Below are 23,788 nucleotides of genomic sequence, written 5' to 3'. Positions count from 1 at the left end.
GCAAGTATGACGACACTAAAGTATCCTTATTACATCAACTTTAACAGTTAGAAAAACAATTGACAACAAACAACTCTTACAATAAAAATCACACCACCCAACCCACGGCCTAAGAATCACACCCTAAAAACCAACCACGCCCCAACTTTAATGTCACGAGAAAAGCAAAACAAAAAATTAGAAACTCAAATGGATTTAAATTATGGATTGAACTTGAGAATTCGAATAGTCTTTCGAGTCCAAACGAGGAAATATCTTCATCAAACCCGTATTCTTCTTCCATGGTCTCCATCATATCAACGTTTGGAAGACACCGATCAAATCTGTTAAGAGATTTTTTACGTTTCTATTGTTTTTTGCCCCGAATGTAACTGGAAAAAAAAATATGATGCTTATATAACGCTTTCTTAGTATTTTTCTGTTACTTATGACGAAATGAGTCGTTAAGCATTTTGTCGAACTATAAACATAATTAATTTATGGATTCAAACACAAACCCTTTTTACAAGGCTAGACCCAATGTCATCTATATGTTTTTCTTTTCATCCAACATATATATATTTTTCCATGATCATATTTAATGTATAAAGCAGTTTAATGGATATTGGAAAAAAAAAAATTATGATCAGCGTAGCATGGTTTGATAATAATATAGATAAAATATAGTAGTTGCAAACTAAAAATCATATTAATATTTTTTGTGTTGCTGGACAATGTCTGATCAATATTTATCGGCGTTTTAACAGAATGTGGAAAGATACTTGGTTGGGCAGTGAACCCTTATGTGTTCGTTTTAACAGACTGTTTCATATCGATAACAATCCGGAATGTACTGTTGCGGATAGGAGGTTTAATGATGTATGGAACTGGTATTGGAAACGGGCCGACATTGGTGGAAGAAATGAATCTATGCTGCTTGATTTAAATGAAGTCTTGAATAATAAAAATTTAACTATTGACGAAGATTCTATGTATTGGGTGCTCAGTTCTAAATGTGGTTACTCCGTAGCAGATACAAGGAAACACACTGACTAAGTTATCTTGCCTTCTTTACAACCATGTACAAGATGGAATAAATCCGTCCCGAAGAAAATCAACAATTTTTTATGGCGTTTAGCCATTGATAGGCTTCCAACAAGAATCAATCTTTCTAACCGAGGAGTGGCTATTGATGACTTGGGTTGTCCTCTATGTACTTATGGTCTGGAAGATATAAATCATGTTATGTTTTCATGTGTGGTGGCAAAAGTTGTTTGGAGGAAAATTCATATATGGACGGGTGTTGATACAAGCTTTTTTGACTCTTGGTTAGATTGGGTAATCTGGTTTGATCAATGGGAGTCTACTCGTACTAACAAAATCTGGTTAAATTGCGTTGTGGCAACTTTACTTTGGGTTCTTTGGCGCTTTCGTAACGATGTTATTTTTTTGGGTAATCGGATGAGGAAGGACGAAATATTTGCTTCCATTAGAAGTTTTTCTTTTTCTTGGTTATCTAGTCGTTGTAAAGATAACTTGTCTTGGAACAATTGGCTAATTAAGCCATTGTAAGTGTTGTTGTTTGTTGCTTCTAGTTTCTTACTAGAAGTCTTAATAAAGTTATTTTTCTAAAAAAATATATTTATTGACGCTTATTAATGTACTTTGTTATAGGTTATTAAATAATAAATAATATTAGTAAAATAAAATGATGTTATGGCGTAACTAGGTTTGTTAGTGTTTTGTTTTACTAATAATATATGAATATATGAATATATGATATATGAAGGTCTCTGAGGGGGTTTTTCCAACTATCATCGTCGCGAATTGGGTTTTCACCTAACGCGTGTGTCGGTGACAAATGAGAGCATTCGATATCGATATCACCGTTCAAAAATATATATATATAAATATGATATAATGAAAAAATGATGAGAGGTAAGTTTACATGTTATATTTAAGTGTATGGTTATACCTCTACACTTATTATGAACAACTATATCCATAATTGTTACATATTTATTAAATTGTCTGTATTTATTACGGGTGAAAGATGTCATGTGATATTTCTATCATATATTTTTATACATCAACCACTTTTTTATGTTAATTTCTAAAATATCCCTACATCATAATAATTGTTTAATAGTTTTTGCGTGAGTCTTTGCTTGTCAAATGAAAAATTTAAGTTTTTTTTTTTAAGCCGGAAGGGATAGCTCAACTAACATAAAAAAATAACTAATTAGCACAGCTCATAGCTCGTTTAATCCACAGTAAAATCACCATCCCCATATCAACTTTCTTATAATAAAAACCAAATCCATCATTATAATTGTAATAGTGAGATTTATTGATATCGGGTAAAAAGTCACATTTTTACTTCGATATTAGGGCCTAAAAATAATAAAGTTTCAAGCTTTATTGACAAAATAATCACTTTGTCAGATGATTTTGTAGATATAGTAATTACGAAGATGATGCAAAAAGAATCAGGGGAATCGGAGCTAAAACGAAGATTCTATAGCGAAAACGGTGAAAGACAATTTACGACCCAAGAAACCAAGTTACGATCAAGCGAAAACAGCAAATCAGGCAAGCCATACGGCTTGCCATCCGAGCTGCCATATGGCTTGCCACAAGGGGAAACGACTTTCCATCCATCCGAGCACCACAAACGGCTTGCCTGGTCAAACGGCCTGGCCATACGGCCTGTCAGCCATTTGCCAGCCATTTGCCAGCATCCTACCTGCCGTCCTGCCTGCCGTCCTACCTGCCGTCTCACTTGCCAAGGGTTTTTCAGCCCAGTTATTTACAACTTTGCCATCAAGCATTTCCTATAAATGGAGGCCTCATCCCACCATTTTAACACACACCTTCTTCACTTCTCTCTAAAACATCTCTCTATTGTCGCTCTCTAATTGTAACGACCCGGATTTTTCCGCTAATATATTGAAGATTAATATTTATATAATTAATGTTTCCAACATGTTAAGCAATCAAACTCATTAAGAATTGGTTATTTTCAATGAATTTTATACAAACGTTTGGCCACCCAGTCTGTCTGACGATTCACGAACGTCATAAATTGAAATAATTATATAATGATGTATATATGGATATATATATATATATATATACTTATGATTTGTTAAAATGATATTTAAGTATCTCATTATATATAATAACAATTGGTTATATACATAAAATGAGATTACTAACTTAAAGACTTCAAGACTATATACATATATATAACGATTAACGTTGTAATAACTTATAAATTAAAATGTATGTATATGTATTGTATTAATATGTATTAATACACTTTTGAAAGACTTAATAATATATATCAATATATTTATACTCAATAAAGATAGCTATACTCATTTTCTCATTCAATTTTATCAAGAATCCTATTCGTATTCCTACGGTATTTATACCCGTATCATACCCAGCTTCTATACGTATTTACTATGGGTATATACATACCAAATCATTGATCTTAGCAGCCCTCAATCAGTTGTGAGACATGTATAAACATGATGTAGACTTGTGAGAACCATGGCTTGGAAACTAGTATGACTAAATGCATAAAATTACAAACCATGAAGTCATGTTGTTGCCCCCATTTTGATGCCAACATGTAGGATAAATAACCATCCATTTTATTCCAATTAACTACATCATTTTACTCTCTAAACACATACTCAAACACTCTCTCAAACCTCCATTCAATTCAGCAAGTATTGGTCTCATAATCCAAGTTATAATCATCATAACAAAGCTTGATCAAGAACACTTCAAGAATTCCAAGCCATCAAGGGTATCTTTGAACTCAAGATATTCTCCTTATTTCTCCAGCAACTTTACTCATTTGATTTGAGGTAGTAACCTTATTCATAATCTTATTCGATTCGTATTCATATAGCTATCTTATTTTGAGTTATAACTAATAACAACAAGAACATAGTTTAGATTATTTCTAAACTTGTTTGCAAATAAACTTAATCCTTCTAAATTGACTTTTAAAACACTTCAACACATGTATTATGACAGTATGTCAAGCTAACATAAGGATTTAAAACTTGTAAACACGAAGAACACCTTCAAATCGAATATACACCGTCTTAGTCGAACGGGGGCTGTTTTGGGTTTGATTTTAAAAACCTATCTTAAACTTTGAATTAAAAGATTTCCTTTGGTGGAAAATCTTATTTTATATGGATATGAAATATATCCAAAATTCATGGTTAAACTCTAATTGGAAGTATGTTTTTCAAAAGAGTCATCAAGATGTCGTTCTTACGACGGATATGACTATCTTCTTGTATTTGACACCTAAGCTGTATTTTAGACTATAAACATATAAATTTTCTGTTTAGATTAATAAATAATGGTTCTATACAAAACCATGGCAAGTCGAATCACTCAAAACGGATTTGTAACGAAGAAATTATGGGTAAAACAAAATTGGATATTTTTGTTTGTTTTTAGCTACGGTTTTGATTAATAAAAATGGATGCTAACCTTATCCTAGCTAACTTACCTTGTATCCTACATGTATTTATACATGTATTGTTCCCAAACTTATAGAAATACAATTTATAATAGTCGTGATTAAGTTCTACGACAATATATTATAGTCTTAATAAAGATCGTAAGGCACCATATATATATATATATATATATATATATATATATATATATATATATATATATATATATATATATATATATATATATATATATATGACTTGATCACCGTGGATTCGTATACAAAGTTTTGACATATCATTTTGACTTCTTCTATATATATTATTGGAACGAACTATTAGACACCATTGGCAGTAATCTTGAGTTAGATGTGGGTCGAAGTGGATTCCAAAATATTTTATACTTTGAGTTGTGATCGAGCCTGAGACATGTATACAATGGGTCGCGGATTACTTCAGACAATATACATATTATGTGTCTTATTATATTAAGACAATATATTATAGTGTTAGTGAATTCTAACACAATATACGCATTTATATTTATATATATATTTATACTGTTGGACTATTGGACTATTGGACTATTGGACTACGAACATTGGACTACTAACAATGGACAATTAAAATTATCACAAGTATTATAAGTATGGAATATTAATTATATATATATATCTTGACACAAGAATATTATTATTAGGTTCGTGAATTTGTCAAAGGCCAAGTCTTACCACCATCTATTCGGAAATCATCACAAGTGAGTTATAGTCCCATTTTTACTATCTAAATTATTTTGGAATGAGAATACATGCAAAATTTATAAATGTTTTACAAAATAAGCACAAGTTCATGGAATTACATTCTACGATTGTTTTGTTATACCGGATATCTGTACTTATTATTATTATGCTTGGTAACCTAAGAATTAGTGAAAAACACTAATTGACGCGAATCCTAAAGGTAGATCTACGGGCACCAACCACCCCCATTTTCGAATAGTGGAAATGCTTTAGTACTTCGAAGGGTTCTTGTCATACATTTGAATAGTAGAATATATGATGCCAGATATCTTAAGCACTCTATGTTAAGGTCGGTTACCAGGCGACTCATCGTATGAATGATTTTTGCAGTTGTAATGATCCTGCGCATTTAATTAAATGAAATCTCGTGGCTTATTAAATGTTATGATCATTATATAGAAATTAAACCTATGACTCACCAACATTTTGTTGACGTTTTAAGCATGTTTATTCTCAGGTGAATATTAAAAACGCTTCCGCTGTCGTATGCCAACCCAAGGTCAAGATTTGGAGTCGGCATAATTGTTGTTTAAACTTGCATTCGGAGTATTTGTTGTAATATATTTGATCATATTGTAATGGGTTGTGTAAAAACTTATTTATTTGAGGAGATTGTCTTTGATAGACAATCTAAACTATGTCATTAAGACCTTTATTCAATAATAAAAGTTATGGTTGTTTTTAAAAACGAATGCAAGATTTGAAAAACGTCTCATATAGAGGTCAAAATCTCGCAAAGAAACCAATTAATATGAAACGTTTATAATTAATATGAACGGGGCATTTCACTAATGATCAGTAGGAGATTAGTTATCTCTCTACTTTCTCTCTCTAGATTCTAGAGAGAGAAAAGTACAGAGATTAGGAAAATAATTATCTCTCTATTGTCGCTCTCTGGTGATTAATAGGAGATTAGTATGTAGTTAGTAGTGAAAGCTATAAAACATTGTAACGCTACGGATATTATGAAGAAATACAAGTGTTATTCTGCCGACATTATTCGGTAATATTTATCATTTCTTTTATTAATTTATTATAATATTCTTGTTTGAGGTTTGTGATTTATTAATATTAGAAATGCTTATTGTCATGATGTGTGAGTAACTACTTGATTGTTTGCCATGATTTAATAATGTTAGTTAGGGATGATTATCGTTTCGTACTCGCTTTCTGTCTATGATATTAAACTTCGTTATTATCGTCATTCCACCAATTATAAGGTAGTTAATTATCTGTGTTTGTACATTGGTCAAGGTTTGAACCCATCGGAAATACTATAAAGTACATGGGAAATTACCATAGGACCAGATCAAGACATTGGTCAAGAGTATAAGACTCGAGAAAATACTGTTGCAACAGTAGAGTACAGTGTTGATGTACTATAGGACCACTTGAACATGGTCAAGGTTAGAAGCTATGTGATGCATATGTTTATGATCCTGGTGGGCCCAGTCAAAGCCCAATTAATGTTGATGATTTTGTTTGTAAATTGAGATGTGCTTCTTGGGTCAATCAATAAGAGTGGGCCAAAGTTATTAGAATAAAATTGGCAGCTTCACAACACATCGTAAGGAGCAAGCAAAGCAACTAGAATTTTAATTGGAATTGAAATCTTATCTAGTTTGAATTTTAAATAATGATCTTATCTGTTAGTCATATTTTACTATATTAAATAGCACGATAGTTCTAGTCATGAGGCAGTTGAAGTTATGATTATTATTGTTTGAGTGAATAAAAAAAGCCGAGGCTTTTGTTTATCCTTTTATTCGTTCCATTCCATATTTTGGATCTATTTCTGTTTGGTCACGATTCTTACATTATTTGGTATTCAGAGCTCAGGTTTTGGCCAAACAATGTTTCGTGGAAGTTATCGAGGAGACTATTGCAGAATCGCCGATCGAGGCAGCGATGGGGATAATCGTAGACACGCCAAAAGAGGCAACGAAGACCCTCGAGACGCAGAAATTGAACAATTATATAATCGAATCGCCAAGTTGGAACTGAACCAACAAAGATTCCCTGCTCGCTACGATTCAGAAAGAATCGATTCAGAATCCATTTATGATACTGAACCTATCTATGATACAGTTGAGTATAGTCCATCCGATCAGAATCACGATAGCCTAGTTCCTCGTGACATGCTAATTGAGAAATCAATTAGTAGGGAATCTAGTGTTTACACCAAGGTATATCTATCCAATGAGTATCTCGCAATCGTCCCGACACTACGTTATCTTAAATCATGGTGAGCCACGTCTTCTTTGTCCTTAGCTGTTGCATGCTAGCTAGCTTATTTTAATTATATTGCTTTAATATTTTACATACAATTATAAATCAAATCAACCCAATTATTGCCTTTACATAATTTGATATCCCGGATAAAGTGGTGTTTAGAATAAACCGGTTGGACTTGGTTTTTGGATTTTCTCAACAGTCGCCAATTTATTGGGACCAAAAGGATCCTGCCTCTCTACAAAAGGTGTACCTGGCCACTAGTCTTGGATACTAAATTGTGTACAAACCCATCTTAATCACTAAATTATCTGAATAAGCTCTGTTTCAAATTCGACTGCTCAAGGAACGAGCCTATGTCATATTTGCCCTTGCTAACCCGTAGGAAGGAATAATAGATTTAGGTCCAGCATATATAAATTAAACAATTAGCTTCTTTTGATATCCCGAATTAACGTTTAGCGACCTAATGACGTCGCACTAAAATAAACCGTCCGATTCGGGCATATCATTTATCAATCGAACCCAAAAGCAATTCATTCCCCTTCACCAATATCGAAACTATATCGTTCAATTTATGATTTAAAAATGCTAAAATTTTTTCTCAATATGAAACTTTTAAATATACATCGAAACATAGTTCATAATTTAGGGATGATTGTGTTTACACCAATGCGAGAAATAAAAACAATGATACATACTTCGAAGTTCCTTATTTATTCGATTGAAAACTAACCTTAAAATTATAGTAAAAATGTTTGTTTACAGAGGTTGAAGAAATGCATTAGATGTGAAGTGAAATTGATTGATGTAGAAGAGATTCAAGGCATGTACAAGTGAAGAATAAAGAAAAAGCCAGGAGATAATAAGACAATTATATTCAATAATTATGGTGTATAAAAGTATTTGGGAATAAAGATATTTTGAGAAATAACATAAAATTGTGGTGGATTTATAAAGAATAGTTTGAAAATATCAATTCCCATAGAAGTTTGACATCCCTCGAAAATTAATGGTTTTGAAGTGAGAGTAAAAGTGAGTAAAATCAAGAGTTGAAGTGAGAGTAAAAGTGACATATGAGAGAAAAATAATGTTTTCACTATGAATACACCAAGTTCGTTCCCTAGGTGGATTTACTACGGAGTATAATTTAACAATTTCAATTATAATTCCCTAGACTCCCCAACCCCACAAACATGGGAAACCGTAGACACGCTAACCTCACAAACACGTTGGTCCTAATCCTACACAAATATAGTCTAATATCCTTGCAGTCCGAGCGAAGCTCATACTCGAAGGGTACATAATATTAAAGAAAATAAAAAATATAACTATTTGTTTTATTTGCTGCGTGGAGATATATTGATATTCATTGATTCAGATGCATATATTGTTTGACCGCGTCCTCTTTTTCCTTAACGTTTTTTTTTTACGTTGTGTCATGTTTTGGCCAAGGATTGAGAAAACTTGGGCATACAACCTTTTATATTTTTAGGTGTGAGATTAGTTGTTTGCTACGCTGGTAGCACGTCGTTTGTTTTTATTTTCGTTGGGTTAGTAGCGTACTTTTGTTGCTTGTTTCGTTATAGTTTGGTGCGGCGTTTGTTAGGTGCGCTTGTTTGTTTAGTGTCGTTAGTTTGTCGATTCGTGTTGTGGTAGTGTTTCCGTCATATTTTTCGTGTCTTTCATTAAAAAAAATAATTTATAGGGGTTTAGAGAATTGAAGGGGGAAATATACAATTAAATAGTTCTGTAGGGGCAGTTTTGTAACTTCTGCTTACTAAGAGTGGTTTAGTATAGTGTCATCTACTTAAAAACTACAATAAATAAACTGAAGTGTAGATTTAAGATGTGTGATGGTAGGGGATGAAGAAGACTGTTGCAATTTCATCACACAACAGCAACAACAACACTATGCCGTCAGGAAAAAAAAGATGGAGTTGGCTTGTGATTTCTGTTTTAGGTCTCGTATTACTTTCGATGCTCGTTCCTCTTGCATTCATACTCGGTCTCCCTCACTCAATCGGTAACTAGTTTAATTCCTCATTCTGCCCTATATTCGATGTGTAACTTGTTAGATCTGTTTTGACCTAATGTTTCTATCGCTGAATTAGTAATGCTGTTTGTTTAATTGATCTGTATTCGCGTGTAATTTGTCCAATGATTACTGTGAATTAGGTTACTTTATTAGTGATTTAGTGCTAGGTGATTTGGATCGAGTTTAGTGATTAATATGTGTTATAACTTTTGTATGTCGATATATTGTGCATTTGTTACGTAGATCTAAACTATGTTGTTCAGTACATACATATATTCATATTCATACTAGTATATTATATGTGTACAGTGTACAGTGATTGATTAAACTGATGTTATAAGTACCGTGTATAGATATAAATTGATGTTATGAATACTCTATGTAGATATATACAGGTTGTATTATAGACCGACTGTTATTTAGATCCAACTGCTATTGTTCATATAGTATGTACTATGTATATGTATATGTATATGTATATGTATATGCATATGTATGCAAGTATGTATGTACTGATTAAGTGAACTTTTAAAATTCAGATCTGTAATATTTTCAGTTTCAGCATTACATTACAGTTGATGTTAATTGTAAGGTTATATTGGACGGTGACCACAAAGTTAAGTTTGGATGTGGTTTTTGCAGGGTCCGTTACTGAGCAAAGGAGTTCTACTTCAAGGAAGGGGCCAGCTGTAGATACATCATTTAATAAAGTAATGCTTTGTTCTTGCATTCGTGATAGCAACATCATAATTAACTTCGATTATTCGATTATAATTTGATTATTGTTTATTTAACGAACCACTACTTCTCTGTGATCATCTTCATATGTTTACCATAATATATATATATAATTTTACAGGGAGGGCTATCATCACGTGTAGATGGACTATTGAAGAATCTTGGACCAACTCTTCCAAAGGTTCATTGCATACTGCTTTGATGGTTAAGACTCAACTTTTGTACTATAAGTATTAATCTGTTGGCATTACACCAATGCCTGTCTCATTGATACTAAAATAGTAGCTTTGTTGAAGTTCAGTTATAGTGGAACCCATGTAGGAGTGACTAATGCTGCTCTACATTGCAAATATGTGGTTAATATAAAATTAGATATTTAGATAAGTCAAGTTTCTTGCTTAGGGGGTTGTATGACTGTCTATACTTATCACCATGATTTATCAAGATATCATACCTGATTGCATGACCAAGTAGTTTGGCATAGAAACTCCAGATTTTATGTCTCATCCAGTTAACCTCTCTTTTACGTTATAACTGAAAAACATTTTTTATTGGAGAACTTGTAGTATTATTGCCTTTCATATGATTGTTCTAGATTCTTGTGGGTTAATATGTCCCAAGGAAAGACCAAGAATGATTCTTATGAAACTAGAACATATAGCTACTTGTATTGGTCAGTTGCTCCCAAGTTTACTTTTGCTAAATATACTTGATTGCGTGCTACCTAAATTTGATCATGTTTTCTTAGTCTCCATATTAAGTGATTAAGTGATAATTACATTAAGACCGATAATAGTAAATAGTATCAAGCACGTTGGAGATTATATCAGTAATTAGCAAATATAGTACCTTATATCTTGAACCTATCATGATACAACTAACGTACGAATTCAGATATCATATCATTAGGGATTGTAGTTTGATGTCTTTGTTCTCCTCACGAATGAGAAGTCTCAATCTTTGGTTACTTGTAAGGTTGTATATTTGACATTCTGATTTTGTGTATAAATGTCCTTTAAACCTAAACTGTTTAATAAGGATCAGTTTGCTTATGTTCAATGCTGTTGTAGAAGCTTAGCTTTTCGGGTACACAGTTATCCATTCACTGTTTATCTCACTGTCATGCATGTTATGAACAGGATAGAAGGAACTCTGTCACAAAAGCTGAGAACAAAACTACTGGTAGACCATTGTTATTAGAATGTTTTTGTTTACCTTTTTAAAATTTAATTTATGTCTTTAAGGCTTTTCAGCCACTATAGACAATAGACAAAGCTTTTTATACATCTTATCATTAACTGCAGGTTTTGCTGCGCCGAAACAAATGATAAAGCCACCTCAAAAAACACATGTAGGCATATGTTTGTTATAATATTTTTTTAATGCTATTAGAATCAATATCGTTTGTATTGGTTTTAATTAATCCTTCCTATTGTATAGAATGGAGGTTCATCAGCTGATGGCCCTAAAAAAGTTGAAGCTATTGGTGAGAGTGAAAAAACATGTGAATTGAAATTTGGGAGCTACTGCTTATGGCGTCAACAACATAGGGAAAAAATGAAAGATTTTATAGTTAAAAAAATGAAGGACCAGCTTTATGTTGCTCGAGCTTACTATCCCAGTATTGCAAAGCTTCCAGCCCTTGACCATTTATCACAAGAAATTAAGCAAAACATTCAAGAATTCGAACGTATCCTCAGTGAAAGTTCCTCTGATACAGATCTTCCCCCGCAGTAAGTTCTTATTTTTGTTGTTCCCTTTTTATTCTATTATAATATTCTACTATTGTATATTCCATTACTATTTTTTTTTTTTAAAGTTTCATAGGCGTTAAATATTTTGTGTTGGTAGGGTTGAGAAGAAGCTGCAAAAGATGGAAATGACAATTACGAAAGCAAAATCAGCTACAGTGGATTGTAACAATGTTGACAAAAAATTAAGACAATTAGTTGATTTAACAGAAGATGAAGCCAACTTTCATATGAAGCAGAGTGCTTTTCTTTACCAACTAGCAGTCCAAACAACACCAAAAAGTCTCCATTGTCTGTCAATGCGACTAACTGTTGAATACTTCAAAACATCACCTGCTGATGCTAATCAATCAGAAGATTTATTGAACCCGGAGCTTCATCACTTTGTTATGTTTTCTAACAATGTGCTTGCATCGTCTGTAGTAATCAATTCGACTGTTATGAACTCAAAAGTATGTTCTCCTATCTACTTTATTTTTGTAAAAATAGTAACTGGTCTAAATAGGTAGTATTATGTAGGAGACAGGTTGAATAGTACCACCTTTGGTTAAAAAATTTATTCTTTCTATAAACTATTAGTTTCAAGTATGATTACAAGTTATTTAATTTCAACATTAGTTTATATGTTAAAAAAATTCATTTGGAGCTTTTACACATTAAAATTGATACTTTGACTGAGTTTCTACCCGTTTGACCCAAATGACTTGTTATCCTTTTTAAGCTGATTTTTTAAACATAACTGTTTAACCAGCATGCGATATAATTAACCCAAATCAACCTGTTAATATGTGAATGGGTCGAGAGGGTCACCTTTAGATTTATCATCTCTGTCATTATCAGGGACTCATCAATATTATTTTCAGGCCAGTGGGAAGCAGGTGTTTCACGTGTTGACGGATAAGCAAAGTTTCTTTTCCATGAAAATGTGGTTTATTACCGAAACGTACAAGGATGCTACAGTTCAAGTATTGAATATCGAGGATCTCAACCTAAAAAGTCATCTTTTTTCTCATTTTTCAATGCCACAAGAATTACGTTTCTCGTTCTCTTCCGCCTCCGAAAGTCGAACGGAATATATCTCGGTTTTTTCACATTTGCACTATGCCCTCCCACACATATTTCCAACTTTGAAGAAAATAGTAGTTCTTGATGATGATATTGTTGTCCAACGCGATTTATCAGCTTTATGGAGTCTTGATTTGGACGGGAAAGTTATCGGTGCGTCTAAGTTCTGTGCAGTGAAACTCGCTGCATTAAAAAGTTATATGGGGAAGGAAAATTATGATGCCGAATCTTGTACGTGGATGTCAGGGTTAAACGTAATTGATTTGGTTCAGTGGAGGAAACGAGATGTCACTAAAATGTATCAAAGTTTGGTGCAACAGGTGAGTTGTTTTCAAATTTGTTCCTTCGATTACTTTTATCACTTTTCTTGAGTTATTAGCTTATTTATTTGTAAAATATTAGTGTTGTAACTTGTAAGGTTTGGTGACTAGCCTGTCCTGTTTCGCCTAAAAACGTCTAGTAAGGGGGTCAACGATAAAAAGTCGGTCAAAGTTAGTTTGAGTTGGGTCCGAGTCAGTCAAAGTCGGTCAAACTTTATACATTGAAAATATAAGTATATTACTCGTATATATTAAGTATAATAATTAAGTATATTCATGCGGGTTAATGGGTATACCCGTGGGTTTTTCAAACGGGTATCACAGATTCACCGGTCGGATTTTACCCATCACGGGTATTATATATCCACGACCCACCCGTGACCCGTCAATAGGTACAAAATTTTGCCCGTCCTGTACCCCTGGGTAAAATATTTTGATTTTACCCAGCAGCCAAGGGTACGGATACCAGCGGGTTGCGGGTTTTTCCGCCCATCGCCATCCCTACTTTTGTTTTTTATACATATGTTTGGAATATTTACATTTCGAATGTTTATGTTTGATATATTCATGTGTAATATACATGTGTTAAATATATATTACTAAAAGTCAACGTTAGTCAATGTCCGACTTTTCCCCGACTCGACCGACTATTCATTTCAAAGTCCCGGCCAATTCGTCTACGTTACGGGACTTTTCCAACCTTGTAAAATATTAACGTTATGTGCGAAGGATGTGTTGACCAACACCTATTTGGTTGTAAACAGCGACCGAGTGAAGCAACTACGTTAGGAGCAACAATGCTGACTTTTCAAGGATTACTTGTTGCACTTGATGACACATGGGTATTATCTGGCATGGGTCATAACTACAGTATTACTTATGAAGCTATTAAGAAAGCAGCTGTATTACACTTCAACGGCAACATGAAACCTTGGCTTGAACTCGGTATTCCAACCTATAAAGTCCACTGGAGAAAATTCTTAAACAAGGATAATCATTTCTTGACTGATTGCAATGTGAACCCATAATTTTGTTTACAGTGGTTGCAAATGTCATATAATTCTTTAATCAAATGAAAACGAAACTAAATCTGGACCCGATACTTGAGGGATGAAGATCAGCAAGATATGATCTCTGTGTATTTCTAGTTATTGGACTACAATTTGTCCAGTTTCTTCATCTGTCCATGATCAAGAGAAGATTGGAGTTGGGATTAATAGGGAATTTGAAGAATTATTTTTTAGTTTTCTGTTCGGTGTTAATTGTAGGTATGCAAGTGATTACCCTGAAATTCGTTCTTCATTTTGTTTTTGTTTTTTACGATTGTTATAATATATTTATTTGGATTTGGATAGAGTCTGTGTATTCATGACATTAGGAATGTGTTGGTGATTAAGGATAGCAAATAATTCAATTACTTTAGATGATGTACCTTTTAGGTATTATGATCTTTTTTTGTATTACACTTAAGCTGGAATTTCTGCTTCAATGATGCTATGTAAAATGTTTCTGAAGTGCAATAATAGTTGCATTGCAAACTACAAACAAGATGCTTTTATCGAGTCTTTTCATATTGGGTAATCTAGATAATTGTTTTTTCTACAAGTTGATGGATACTGCTAGATCAATTTTATCACAAATTTTTACCCCTATACTTGAAAAAATGGGTTGATTAGATTACAAGGAGCGGTTTGGTGTTAAACTCGATATTAGAGAGTTAAACAAGGTGATTTTTAGGTCAAGTGGTTCAGACTTGACGAATCTTTTTGACGTATGTTAGCTTTAGAGATTGTATACGCAAAACGAGCAAACCACGGGGACAATTCGTGTACTTTTTAAAAGTATGTGACCTACACTGATATTTTTTCTAGATATATAGCCTATATTGGAACAAAATGAAAGTATAAGGCTATTTAGTAGCTTTAACCCTTTTTTCTAATGATCATTTACTTCATATTCAAATGGATATAGCACTGAACATTGTAACAATCTTAGATTTACTATAAATGGGTAAAATCGAAAATGTCATCTGCTCACTCACAAGTCACAACTGGCGAATGATCCATACAAAAAATATTCATGGTTCTTCCGCACAACATCAGAACTCCCTTAAATTCAAAGCAACTTTTCAGCTTTATTCTATGCTAATATAATGATTTTACAATAACTTTTCCAGTTAAAGTTTTGATGAAGATAGTCTACAACTTGTCTCGCATCCACTATATTAGTTTCAGGGACAACAAGAAACTCCCTTAAATTAGACATAACCAAACTATGTAATGCATTTTTGGACTGTTTTGCTTCTGGACTGAAACTATAGTAACAACTTGCAATTAGAGCTGCCAAACATATGTTCTGTAATTCATTTTTCGAGAAATGATATTTTTTGTTCTTTTTTCATATACAACAACAACAACAACAATACCCAATCCCACGAATGTAGGGTATGGGGGAGGTGGAGTGTAGACAATCATTCCTCGTACTCTAGACTAGAAGGAAATCCCTACTCCACTTGCGGGTATAGAACCCGCGACTAGATAAGATCGTCCCTCCCTCTGCTCGAGAGCCAAGCAAAATTGCTTCCTAAAAGACCTCCGGCCAGAACTGCTCATCCAAACGAAATAATGCGGACATATCATTGTTACAATGTTCTTTTTTCATATGTCACGGTTATATCATTTACATAAACACGGATTGTTAAATCATTTATTTCGTTGAATAATAACTGGATTGATGGAAAGAAAACATCATTCGATAGAAGAATGGGCTAGGACTAATGAATACATTCGTTTCGTCACAAAAACTTGCCATCTGTCCTTTGATTCCATAAAGTATAACACTTGATGATGCAAGTTAATCGTCTCTAACAAAAGATGGGCTCTTACTCATAAGAATCATAGTGTTTGTTATCCAACATTTAGGTGGAAATAAATCTAGTAATCTACATCTTGCATCAAGTGAAGATGCCGCCAAATGAATTTGAACTTTTTGATCGTTAAAACATTTTTAACCTTTTTATGAATGAAAGTCAAAAAATCTTGACATAATAGGTAAACTAAAATGGTATTACATTCGATAAATCTCCTTATGATATACTATTGAAACCTTGATCTCAATTCTCACACTTAACAATAAAAAGGATGCACAAATACCTGATGTTCCTTAACATTAAGGCGGGTTTGACACCTATGCAACCTCTTCAACATCAAACATCAAACATCTTTTTAAAAGACAAAAACAATCGAAGGATTATATTTAGATGAAACAACGTGCAACTCAGATAGTTGCAGACCCCACTGCACCCTCATGGAGTTCACTTTGAAATTGCAAATAATTTTAGAGAAAAAAAGAGAATAATACACCTGCGATAATAATAAAATAAAAAGATAGTTGACAATTGACAGACCATTATAAGAAAACATATCTGATATAGTTTTATTGAAATTCATCAAGATGTTTGTATACAACGTTCAACTAATATGCACTATAATAAGTGCACTATAATCTCAATGCCAAGCTTACCTTATTAAAAGTCAACAATGTGTTTCTTAGCTCCACCATTTGAAAAATATATCACAATCTTAGTGATTATGTAATAGTAGTGTTTCGACGTATGAAGTTGCTAAGAAAGGAAACCCAACTCCATAAATACCAATATCATTGACGTGGTCCGAGTCAGGATCATAAACAAAAAGGGCATTTCGTTCATCGGTATCATACAACATGTCAATCATAGGTTCGCCGGTTTTTCTAAATCCAATAACCCTATGTATATTCAATGGTGATGTCTCTGGTGCCTTAAAAACGAATAACTTTTTAAATGAGTTTGGAACACCATGTTCCATGTTCCATACACAATATTCTCGTTTTTCACCCACCATATTGATTTCAAGTACCACAAGAGATGTCCGAAACTCAGATATAGTCAAACTACAGTTACCAAGTCGTGCCAAACTATCTGGGAGATAAATGTCTGCAAATTCTTCAGATATCATATCAAATGATAAAATCAAATTACTCAGATAATATCCATCACCCTCAGTCTTACGAATTCGATCAGTAGCAAGCCAGTATATAAACCTATCTACGCTTGCCTGGCTCCGTGTCAATGTAAGTGATTTACGAGGCATATTATCAGAAGTCTTCCAAGCCCGTGAGCTCAACGTATAAATCTCAAGTTGAAAAGGGTTGCTTATCATATTGTACTGAAAAGACCAAGTATAAGTAATCTTAACAAGCGTAGGGTCCATAGTTCGAGGACAAACCCCGAAGCCAACGACAGTGTCAAACGGGTAATCTCGAAACACATTAGGCACAACAACACTAACCGATTTGTCAATTGTAGGATTCCAAATGACAACAGTCATTTGTTTGTACCTATTACTCGGTACAGGAGTATTGTAAAAGGAAAACAGACCTTGAGACGTACCTAACATTAATGGAAGCCTACCAAGTTGTTTAATAGAATTTGGAACAATTAACGGAAACCAATTTTCGGGAAAACTATCATCATCATCATCCAAAATCGATAGATAATTTTCATCTTCTAAATTCCACTCATATAATTCTGGTGCATCAACGTACCTTACAAACAGATTATGTTGCAGCTGAGAGCAGTTGACGTGATAATTAACAATAAACTCAGAGCTATCGATCAGAGACTTCCATGATTTTGAAACCGATCTGAATCGGATCAATGATATCACGGGGAGATTTTTAATAATTTCCGTTTGAATTTCAAAAGGTATGTGGTCAGACATTTTAATTTTGATTTTGATTTTGATTATGAGATGATAATTAGGGTTTTGATAATGTTGAAACGAGAGATGTGTATACGTACCAGGAAAATAATCTGCACGGGTAGCAGGAATGGCAATGGATAGGAAATGGATAGTGGATGCCATATTCACATCCATATTCATTTAATTTTTGTTCATCCATCCATATCCATATCCGTTGGATTAAGCGATTTAATGGATATCCGTTGGATATTAAATAAAACGTTAATTTAAAGAAAATTTTGACAATTTTATATAGAGCATAACAAATGTAAATATTTAATCTGAATATTATTGGTTTCTACCAACGAAGCATTGCTTCAATGGGTCCGCGGTTACACTTGTGTACTCGTAGGGCTAGAGGTCTCGGGTTCGAGCCTCGTCACCCGCTCTAGTAATTGAAATATATTCCTTGAAGGTGGCCCAAAGGGAAGGTTTTACCGACCCGCTTCGGGACTAAGATCCGGCCCGCCTGCCCCTCGGGATGGTTAAAGGGTCGGATCCTCAGAGTGTGGTTCGGGTTTCCTGCCCGAAAGCGCGTGTGTGTGCAAATGATGACTAGGCTTCGGTCCGGACTGATGCAAGCTTGCCTTTCAAAAAAAAAAATATATTATTGGTTTCTTACTAAGGTTTGGATGTAATTTGTCATCGATTTTGACTTAATTGAGCAAAATGCGTTATAATATAAGTAAATATACGTTTAAACTAATATAAATGTGTTACTTTAAGTGTTGTTATTAACAAATTAATAATTGTGTCGATCATAACCCTTATTTTTGTTAATAAATTAAGAGTTTGTATGTTATATGTATATGTATATCGATATGTAGATGTTTATAAATATATTTTAGTACGTTTATATCAATATATAAATGTATTTCGGGTGGTAATGGATATATCCATGGATGACATATTGTCATCCATATCCGATCCACGAAATATTTAGATCATCCATATCCATATCAATATCCATTAATCGTCCATTTATATCATCCATATTCATTATAAATGGATCGGATCGGGTGGATATCCATGGATGGAACATCCATTGCCATCCCTAAGCAGCACCACCGTAATTATCAGGAGTTTTCTAATGTTATAAAATTTTTAGCTTTATGATTAGAAATATTCAAGTTCGAATAAAAATACATTAAAATTAGTGGGTATTTATTTGAGGTGATTTTTGCATACGTACAAAAGAATAATTCATGTTTATAAAAATCCTAATTATTTTTTAGAGCTTTTTGAGCTTTTATTAAAAAAGCTCCTATTTCATGAGAAGCTTCCGTTTAGTTAAAAAGGCTTAAAGCTTTTAGAGGTTGGAAAAAGCTCCTTTTTTGAATGTTCCTTCCGTTAGCGTTTGAGAATTTTTAAAGAGCTCTTTGGAATTAAATTACTCAAATATCCTTAGAAGATCCTCCACGTAACATAACCCTTCAGCCATAATCAAACAATCACTCCTACGTAACATAACCCGTCGATCAGTCCATACGGACATAATCATAGCTTCTGATTTGATCAGTCCTCAAGAACTCTCTCGTCGGATCATTCACCTCTTCATCTACGGTATGTTCGATCACTCCTCAGGCCTTCGATCAGTCCAATGCTTGTTTTTTTTTTTTGTTTTTTTAAATCCTTACATGGGTATAAGATTCCAAATAGCAATAGAAACGTGTTATATGATGTACGTTAGTCCATACCCGAATTGTGCCGATATTTCTAAATCCTATGGTATGTTCGTACACGTTTGATGTTGATGTATAGTGATCACACCTTGAGAGCTCTATATGTATCCTGTAGAGTGTTTAGTTTATAAATAAAATTTGCTAGGCTTTCCAACAAATAGACACAACCTCTTAATAAAATACCCTAATGCCCTCCGAAAGCATCGGGCGATTTTCCACGCGTAAAAAATTCTTCACAAAAATCATCGTTTTTCGCTCGTTCTTACTCGTTTGTTCTTCTGTTTTCATTGATCTAATCCGCTATATTGGTTAAAAAGTTGATTACTGGTTTATGGGGAAGAATTCGGGGGTAACTAAGAAGAAGAAGGAGGTTGTTGTTCCAACACCACGTGTTCTTCGAAACAGAACAATTGGTTCCGATTCACATGATGATTCATTAACATCCAACAATCAACAGTCTGACGAAGATGCGCCTGAGCAATTAAGGGAAGGTGATTCTGCGATGGATGGTGTCGATTCTCCGATTACCCAAACGGTTGATCTAAATAATATTCCAATGGATCAAGAAGATAATGTGAGTATTCATACAGTGGGTGAAAACTCAGATGAAGATGAAAGTCATAAAGGGTTAGATTATGAGTTTCCTCCATTGAAATCAGGAAGGAGTAATGGAAGCCCAAGTAGTCCTATAACCCTTGTGCATGATGAACGTGAGATTCATGAATCTGACTCTAAGGGTTCCCCAAAGAAAACTTATGTGGACATGGTCAGTGGGACTACTTCTTCAAGGAAGGTAAATTTTGATTTATTGATAACACTAATAATCTGGAAGAAGGAATAGATGTAGTAATCCCTATGACTGCTGTAAAAGAAGCAGCTGATCGCTATTGTCATACTCTTTATGGCTACTTCATTGGGAAGAGGGTGGCATATCCAGTGGTAAAAAATTACGTCGTGAACGTATGGAGGAAATATGGCATTGAGAAAATTATGATGAATGCAAAAGGCTTCTTTTTCTTCAAGTTCAGTACTGACAAAGGAATGTTAGATGTGATCGAAAACGGTCCATGGATAATACGGACAGTACCGGTAATTCTTAATAAATGGTCCCCGAATGTGTCATTAACAAAAGAGGATGTATCAAAGGTTCCGGTTTGGGTTAAATTACATGATGTGCCTCTAGCTGGATTCACGGAGGATGGTTTAAGTTGTATTGCTTCACGTGTGGGACGACCTATGATGTTAGATTCATACACTAGTACGATGTGTATGGAATCTTGGGGGAGACCAAATTATGCCCGAGCTTTAATTGAGGTGTCGGCTGATATGGATTTAAAGAATACTCTTAAAGTAGCTACCCCATGCATGGATGGCCTGGAGAAAACTATTGATACGGTACAAATCGAATATGAATGGAAGCCACCAAGATGTTCTCATTGTAAGATTTTTGGGCATTTCGATGCTCAATGTCCAAAGATAATTCCCATTAAGGTGGCTACAAAGGTGAATGATGATGGATTTCAGAATGTAAAGAATCCTGCCAAGGTTGTGAGCAATAAGAATCATACAGGTAAACAAGTGGCTGGTTTTGTATTGGAGAAAGCTAAACCAAAAATGGTGTATCGCCCTATTAATAAGAAGCGAGTGGAGGAGAATCCTAGGAAAACAAGTGATGTTGGCCCGAGTAATTCTAAGCCCATTAATGTTGAACTTTCAAACCCATTTGCAGCCCTTGATAATATGAATGATGAAACGTGTAATGTGGACAAGAATGCATTCCAGTTAATTGATGAAGAGTCTGATGTGAAAGAGGAAGCAAGTGATACCATGGGTGTTAAGAAAGGTGTCGTTATCTCTGAGGGGGCAAGCACTCCCAGTGGAAACGGTCACGATGATTAGTTTCGCCTCCTGGAATATAAGGGGTTTGAATCGTATCCCCAAACAAAAAGAGGTGCGGGAGGTTGTGATGAGTAATAAGTTGTCGATGTGTGCCATTCTGGAGTCCCATGTTAATGTTAGTAAACTGACAGGGGTGTGCTCTTATGTTTTTCCTAATTGGCAATGGACGTCGAATAATAATGTTTGTCAAAAAGGTACACGTATAATTCTTGGTTGGGACCCGGGAATTGTAAATGTTATGGTGCTTTCATCTTCTGAACAAGTTATGCACTGCCAGGTTATATTTGTGCATGATAACTCGCACATTTTTATTTCATACATATATGCTGCTAATTACTATAGTGACCGGCGCAAATTATGGAACGAGTTGACGCTTCACCATAGGTATGTAAGAGATTTCCCATGGGTGCTTATGGGAGATTTTAATTCTTCCTTGCATTTAGATGATTCGACCTCGGGATCTTCTAAGATAACGATATCTATGAGAAAATTTCGAGAATGTATTGATAGCATTCAGGTGACTGATCTAAACCATATGGGCCTCCATTTCACGTGGAATCAAAAGCCAAAGGCGAGTAGTGGTATCCTAAAGAAGATTGATAGAGTCATGGTGAATGATGCGTTTCTCACATCTCACGTAAATGCTTATGCATTATTTCAGCCATACCGAATTTCGGACCACAGTCCTGCTATCCTTAAGATTCCTGCAGGTAATATGGTTAGACGTAAGCACTTCCGTTTCAGCAACTATATTGTGTATAAGGACCAATTTCAAAGTTGTGTCAAAGAGGGTTGGGATATGCATGTAGAAGGTCACTCGATGTTCCAACTGGTTAAAAAATTGTGATTCCTAAAAAAGTCTTTACGTAAAATTATGTGGGATAAAGGGAATTTGCATGAGCGAGTGAAACATTTGCGTGATGAACTAGATGCTCTCCAAAAACAACTTGACCAGAATCCTTTTTCATTATCGATTCGTGAAGCTGAAAGTTCTAAATTGAAAGAATTTAATGAGGCGGTCTTGGAAGAGGAAAGATTTATGCAGCAAAAAGCCGAGATTGAGTGGTTACGGGTTGGTGATAGCAATTCGGCTTACTTTCATAAAGTCGTTAATGGAAGAAAGAATCGAAGCAGAATTAATGGTATCGTGGATCATGACGGTAATGTAGTAGAAGGTAATCAGGTCTCGGATATCTTTGTCAAATATTATAAAGATTTCTTAGGCACATCTGCTAATTGTTCTCAACTGTCTGATGTTGGGAACAATTTTACTAAAAGACTTCCTCCTGATATTGCTGCATCCATGGTGGAACCTGTAACGGCGGAAGAGATTAAAAAGGTGATGTTCAGTATTGGGGAAGGAAAATCGCCCGGTCCGGATGGTTATACATCTGCTTTTTTTAAGCACTCATGGGATATTATTGGGATGGATGTTATAAAGGCTGTCCAGGATTTCTTTAATAATGCCCAACTCTTGACCGAAATCAATCATACAGTCCTTGCATTATTGCCGAAAGTTCAAAACCCAGGTAAAGTGAACGACTACAGCCCTATTTCGTGTTGTAATGTGATTTATAAGTGCATAAGTAAAGTTATTACTGAACGTATTAAAAGTGGTCTTGATTTGATTGTGAGTGAGAACCAATATGCTTTTGTGCCCGGAAGACGAATTTCGGACAACATCTTAATTACTCAAGAGATCATGAAAAACTACCATTTATATCGTGGTACTCCCCGGTGTGCGTTTAAAGTGGATATTCAGAAAGCCTATGATACCGTTGATTGGAACTTTCTTGAATTTATTCTACATCAGTTTGGCTTTCACAATTCTATGGATCATGATGTATCATGACCACCTCGTTTTCTATTAACATAAATGGTGAGCTGCAAGGTTACTTTAAAGGAAAACGGGGTTTAAGACAGGGCGACCCGATGTCTCCTTACCTTTTCACGTTGGTAATGGAAACTCTCACTTTGTTGCTCAAACGTAATATCAGTAGATCGGAGGAGTTT

General features: G+C 34.3%; 3 protein-coding genes across 4 annotated transcripts; 2 read left to right on the top strand and 1 right to left on the bottom strand.

Moving 5' to 3' along the window:
* Positions 1-9,343: 9,343 nt before the first annotated feature.
* LOC139872395 (probable galacturonosyltransferase 7) lies at positions 9,344-14,912 on the top strand. Of its 2 annotated transcripts, XM_071860260.1 has the most exons (9): positions 9,344-9,527; positions 10,182-10,249; positions 10,399-10,458; positions 11,417-11,459; positions 11,582-11,628; positions 11,718-12,010; positions 12,129-12,480; positions 12,892-13,413; positions 14,178-14,912. In XM_071860260.1, the coding sequence occupies exons 1-9, from the start codon at positions 9,368-9,370 to the stop codon at positions 14,439-14,441; spliced, it is 1,809 nt and encodes a 602-aa protein (XP_071716361.1). In that variant the 5' UTR covers positions 9,344-9,367; the 3' UTR covers positions 14,442-14,912. The 2 variants fall into 2 exon arrangements, with proteins under 2 accessions (XP_071716361.1, XP_071716362.1); XM_071860261.1 differs by lacking the exon at positions 9,344-9,527 and having other exon boundaries at positions 10,197-10,249; positions 10,399-10,481.
* A 2,082-nt stretch (positions 14,913-16,994) lies between these two features.
* Positions 16,995-18,173, bottom strand: LOC139870009 (putative F-box only protein 15). The gene has a single exon (XM_071857863.1). It carries the CDS (start codon positions 18,171-18,173, stop codon positions 16,995-16,997), a length of 1,179 nt encoding a protein of 392 aa, XP_071713964.1.
* A 3,669-nt stretch (positions 18,174-21,842) lies between these two features.
* On the top strand, positions 21,843-22,622 carry LOC139870008 (uncharacterized). Its single transcript, XM_071857862.1, has one exon. It carries the CDS (start codon positions 21,843-21,845, stop codon positions 22,620-22,622), a length of 780 nt encoding a protein of 259 aa, XP_071713963.1.
* The last annotated feature ends 1,166 nt before the right edge of the window (positions 22,623-23,788 follow it).

This window comes from Rutidosis leptorrhynchoides, chromosome 10 (assembly GCF_046630445.1).
Source record: "Rutidosis leptorrhynchoides isolate AG116_Rl617_1_P2 chromosome 10, CSIRO_AGI_Rlap_v1, whole genome shotgun sequence".
NCBI classification, from domain to species: domain Eukaryota; kingdom Viridiplantae; phylum Streptophyta; class Magnoliopsida; order Asterales; family Asteraceae; genus Rutidosis; species Rutidosis leptorrhynchoides.
Note: the sequence above shows the minus strand (reverse complement) of the source record. Positions and strands in the feature narration are given on the sequence as shown.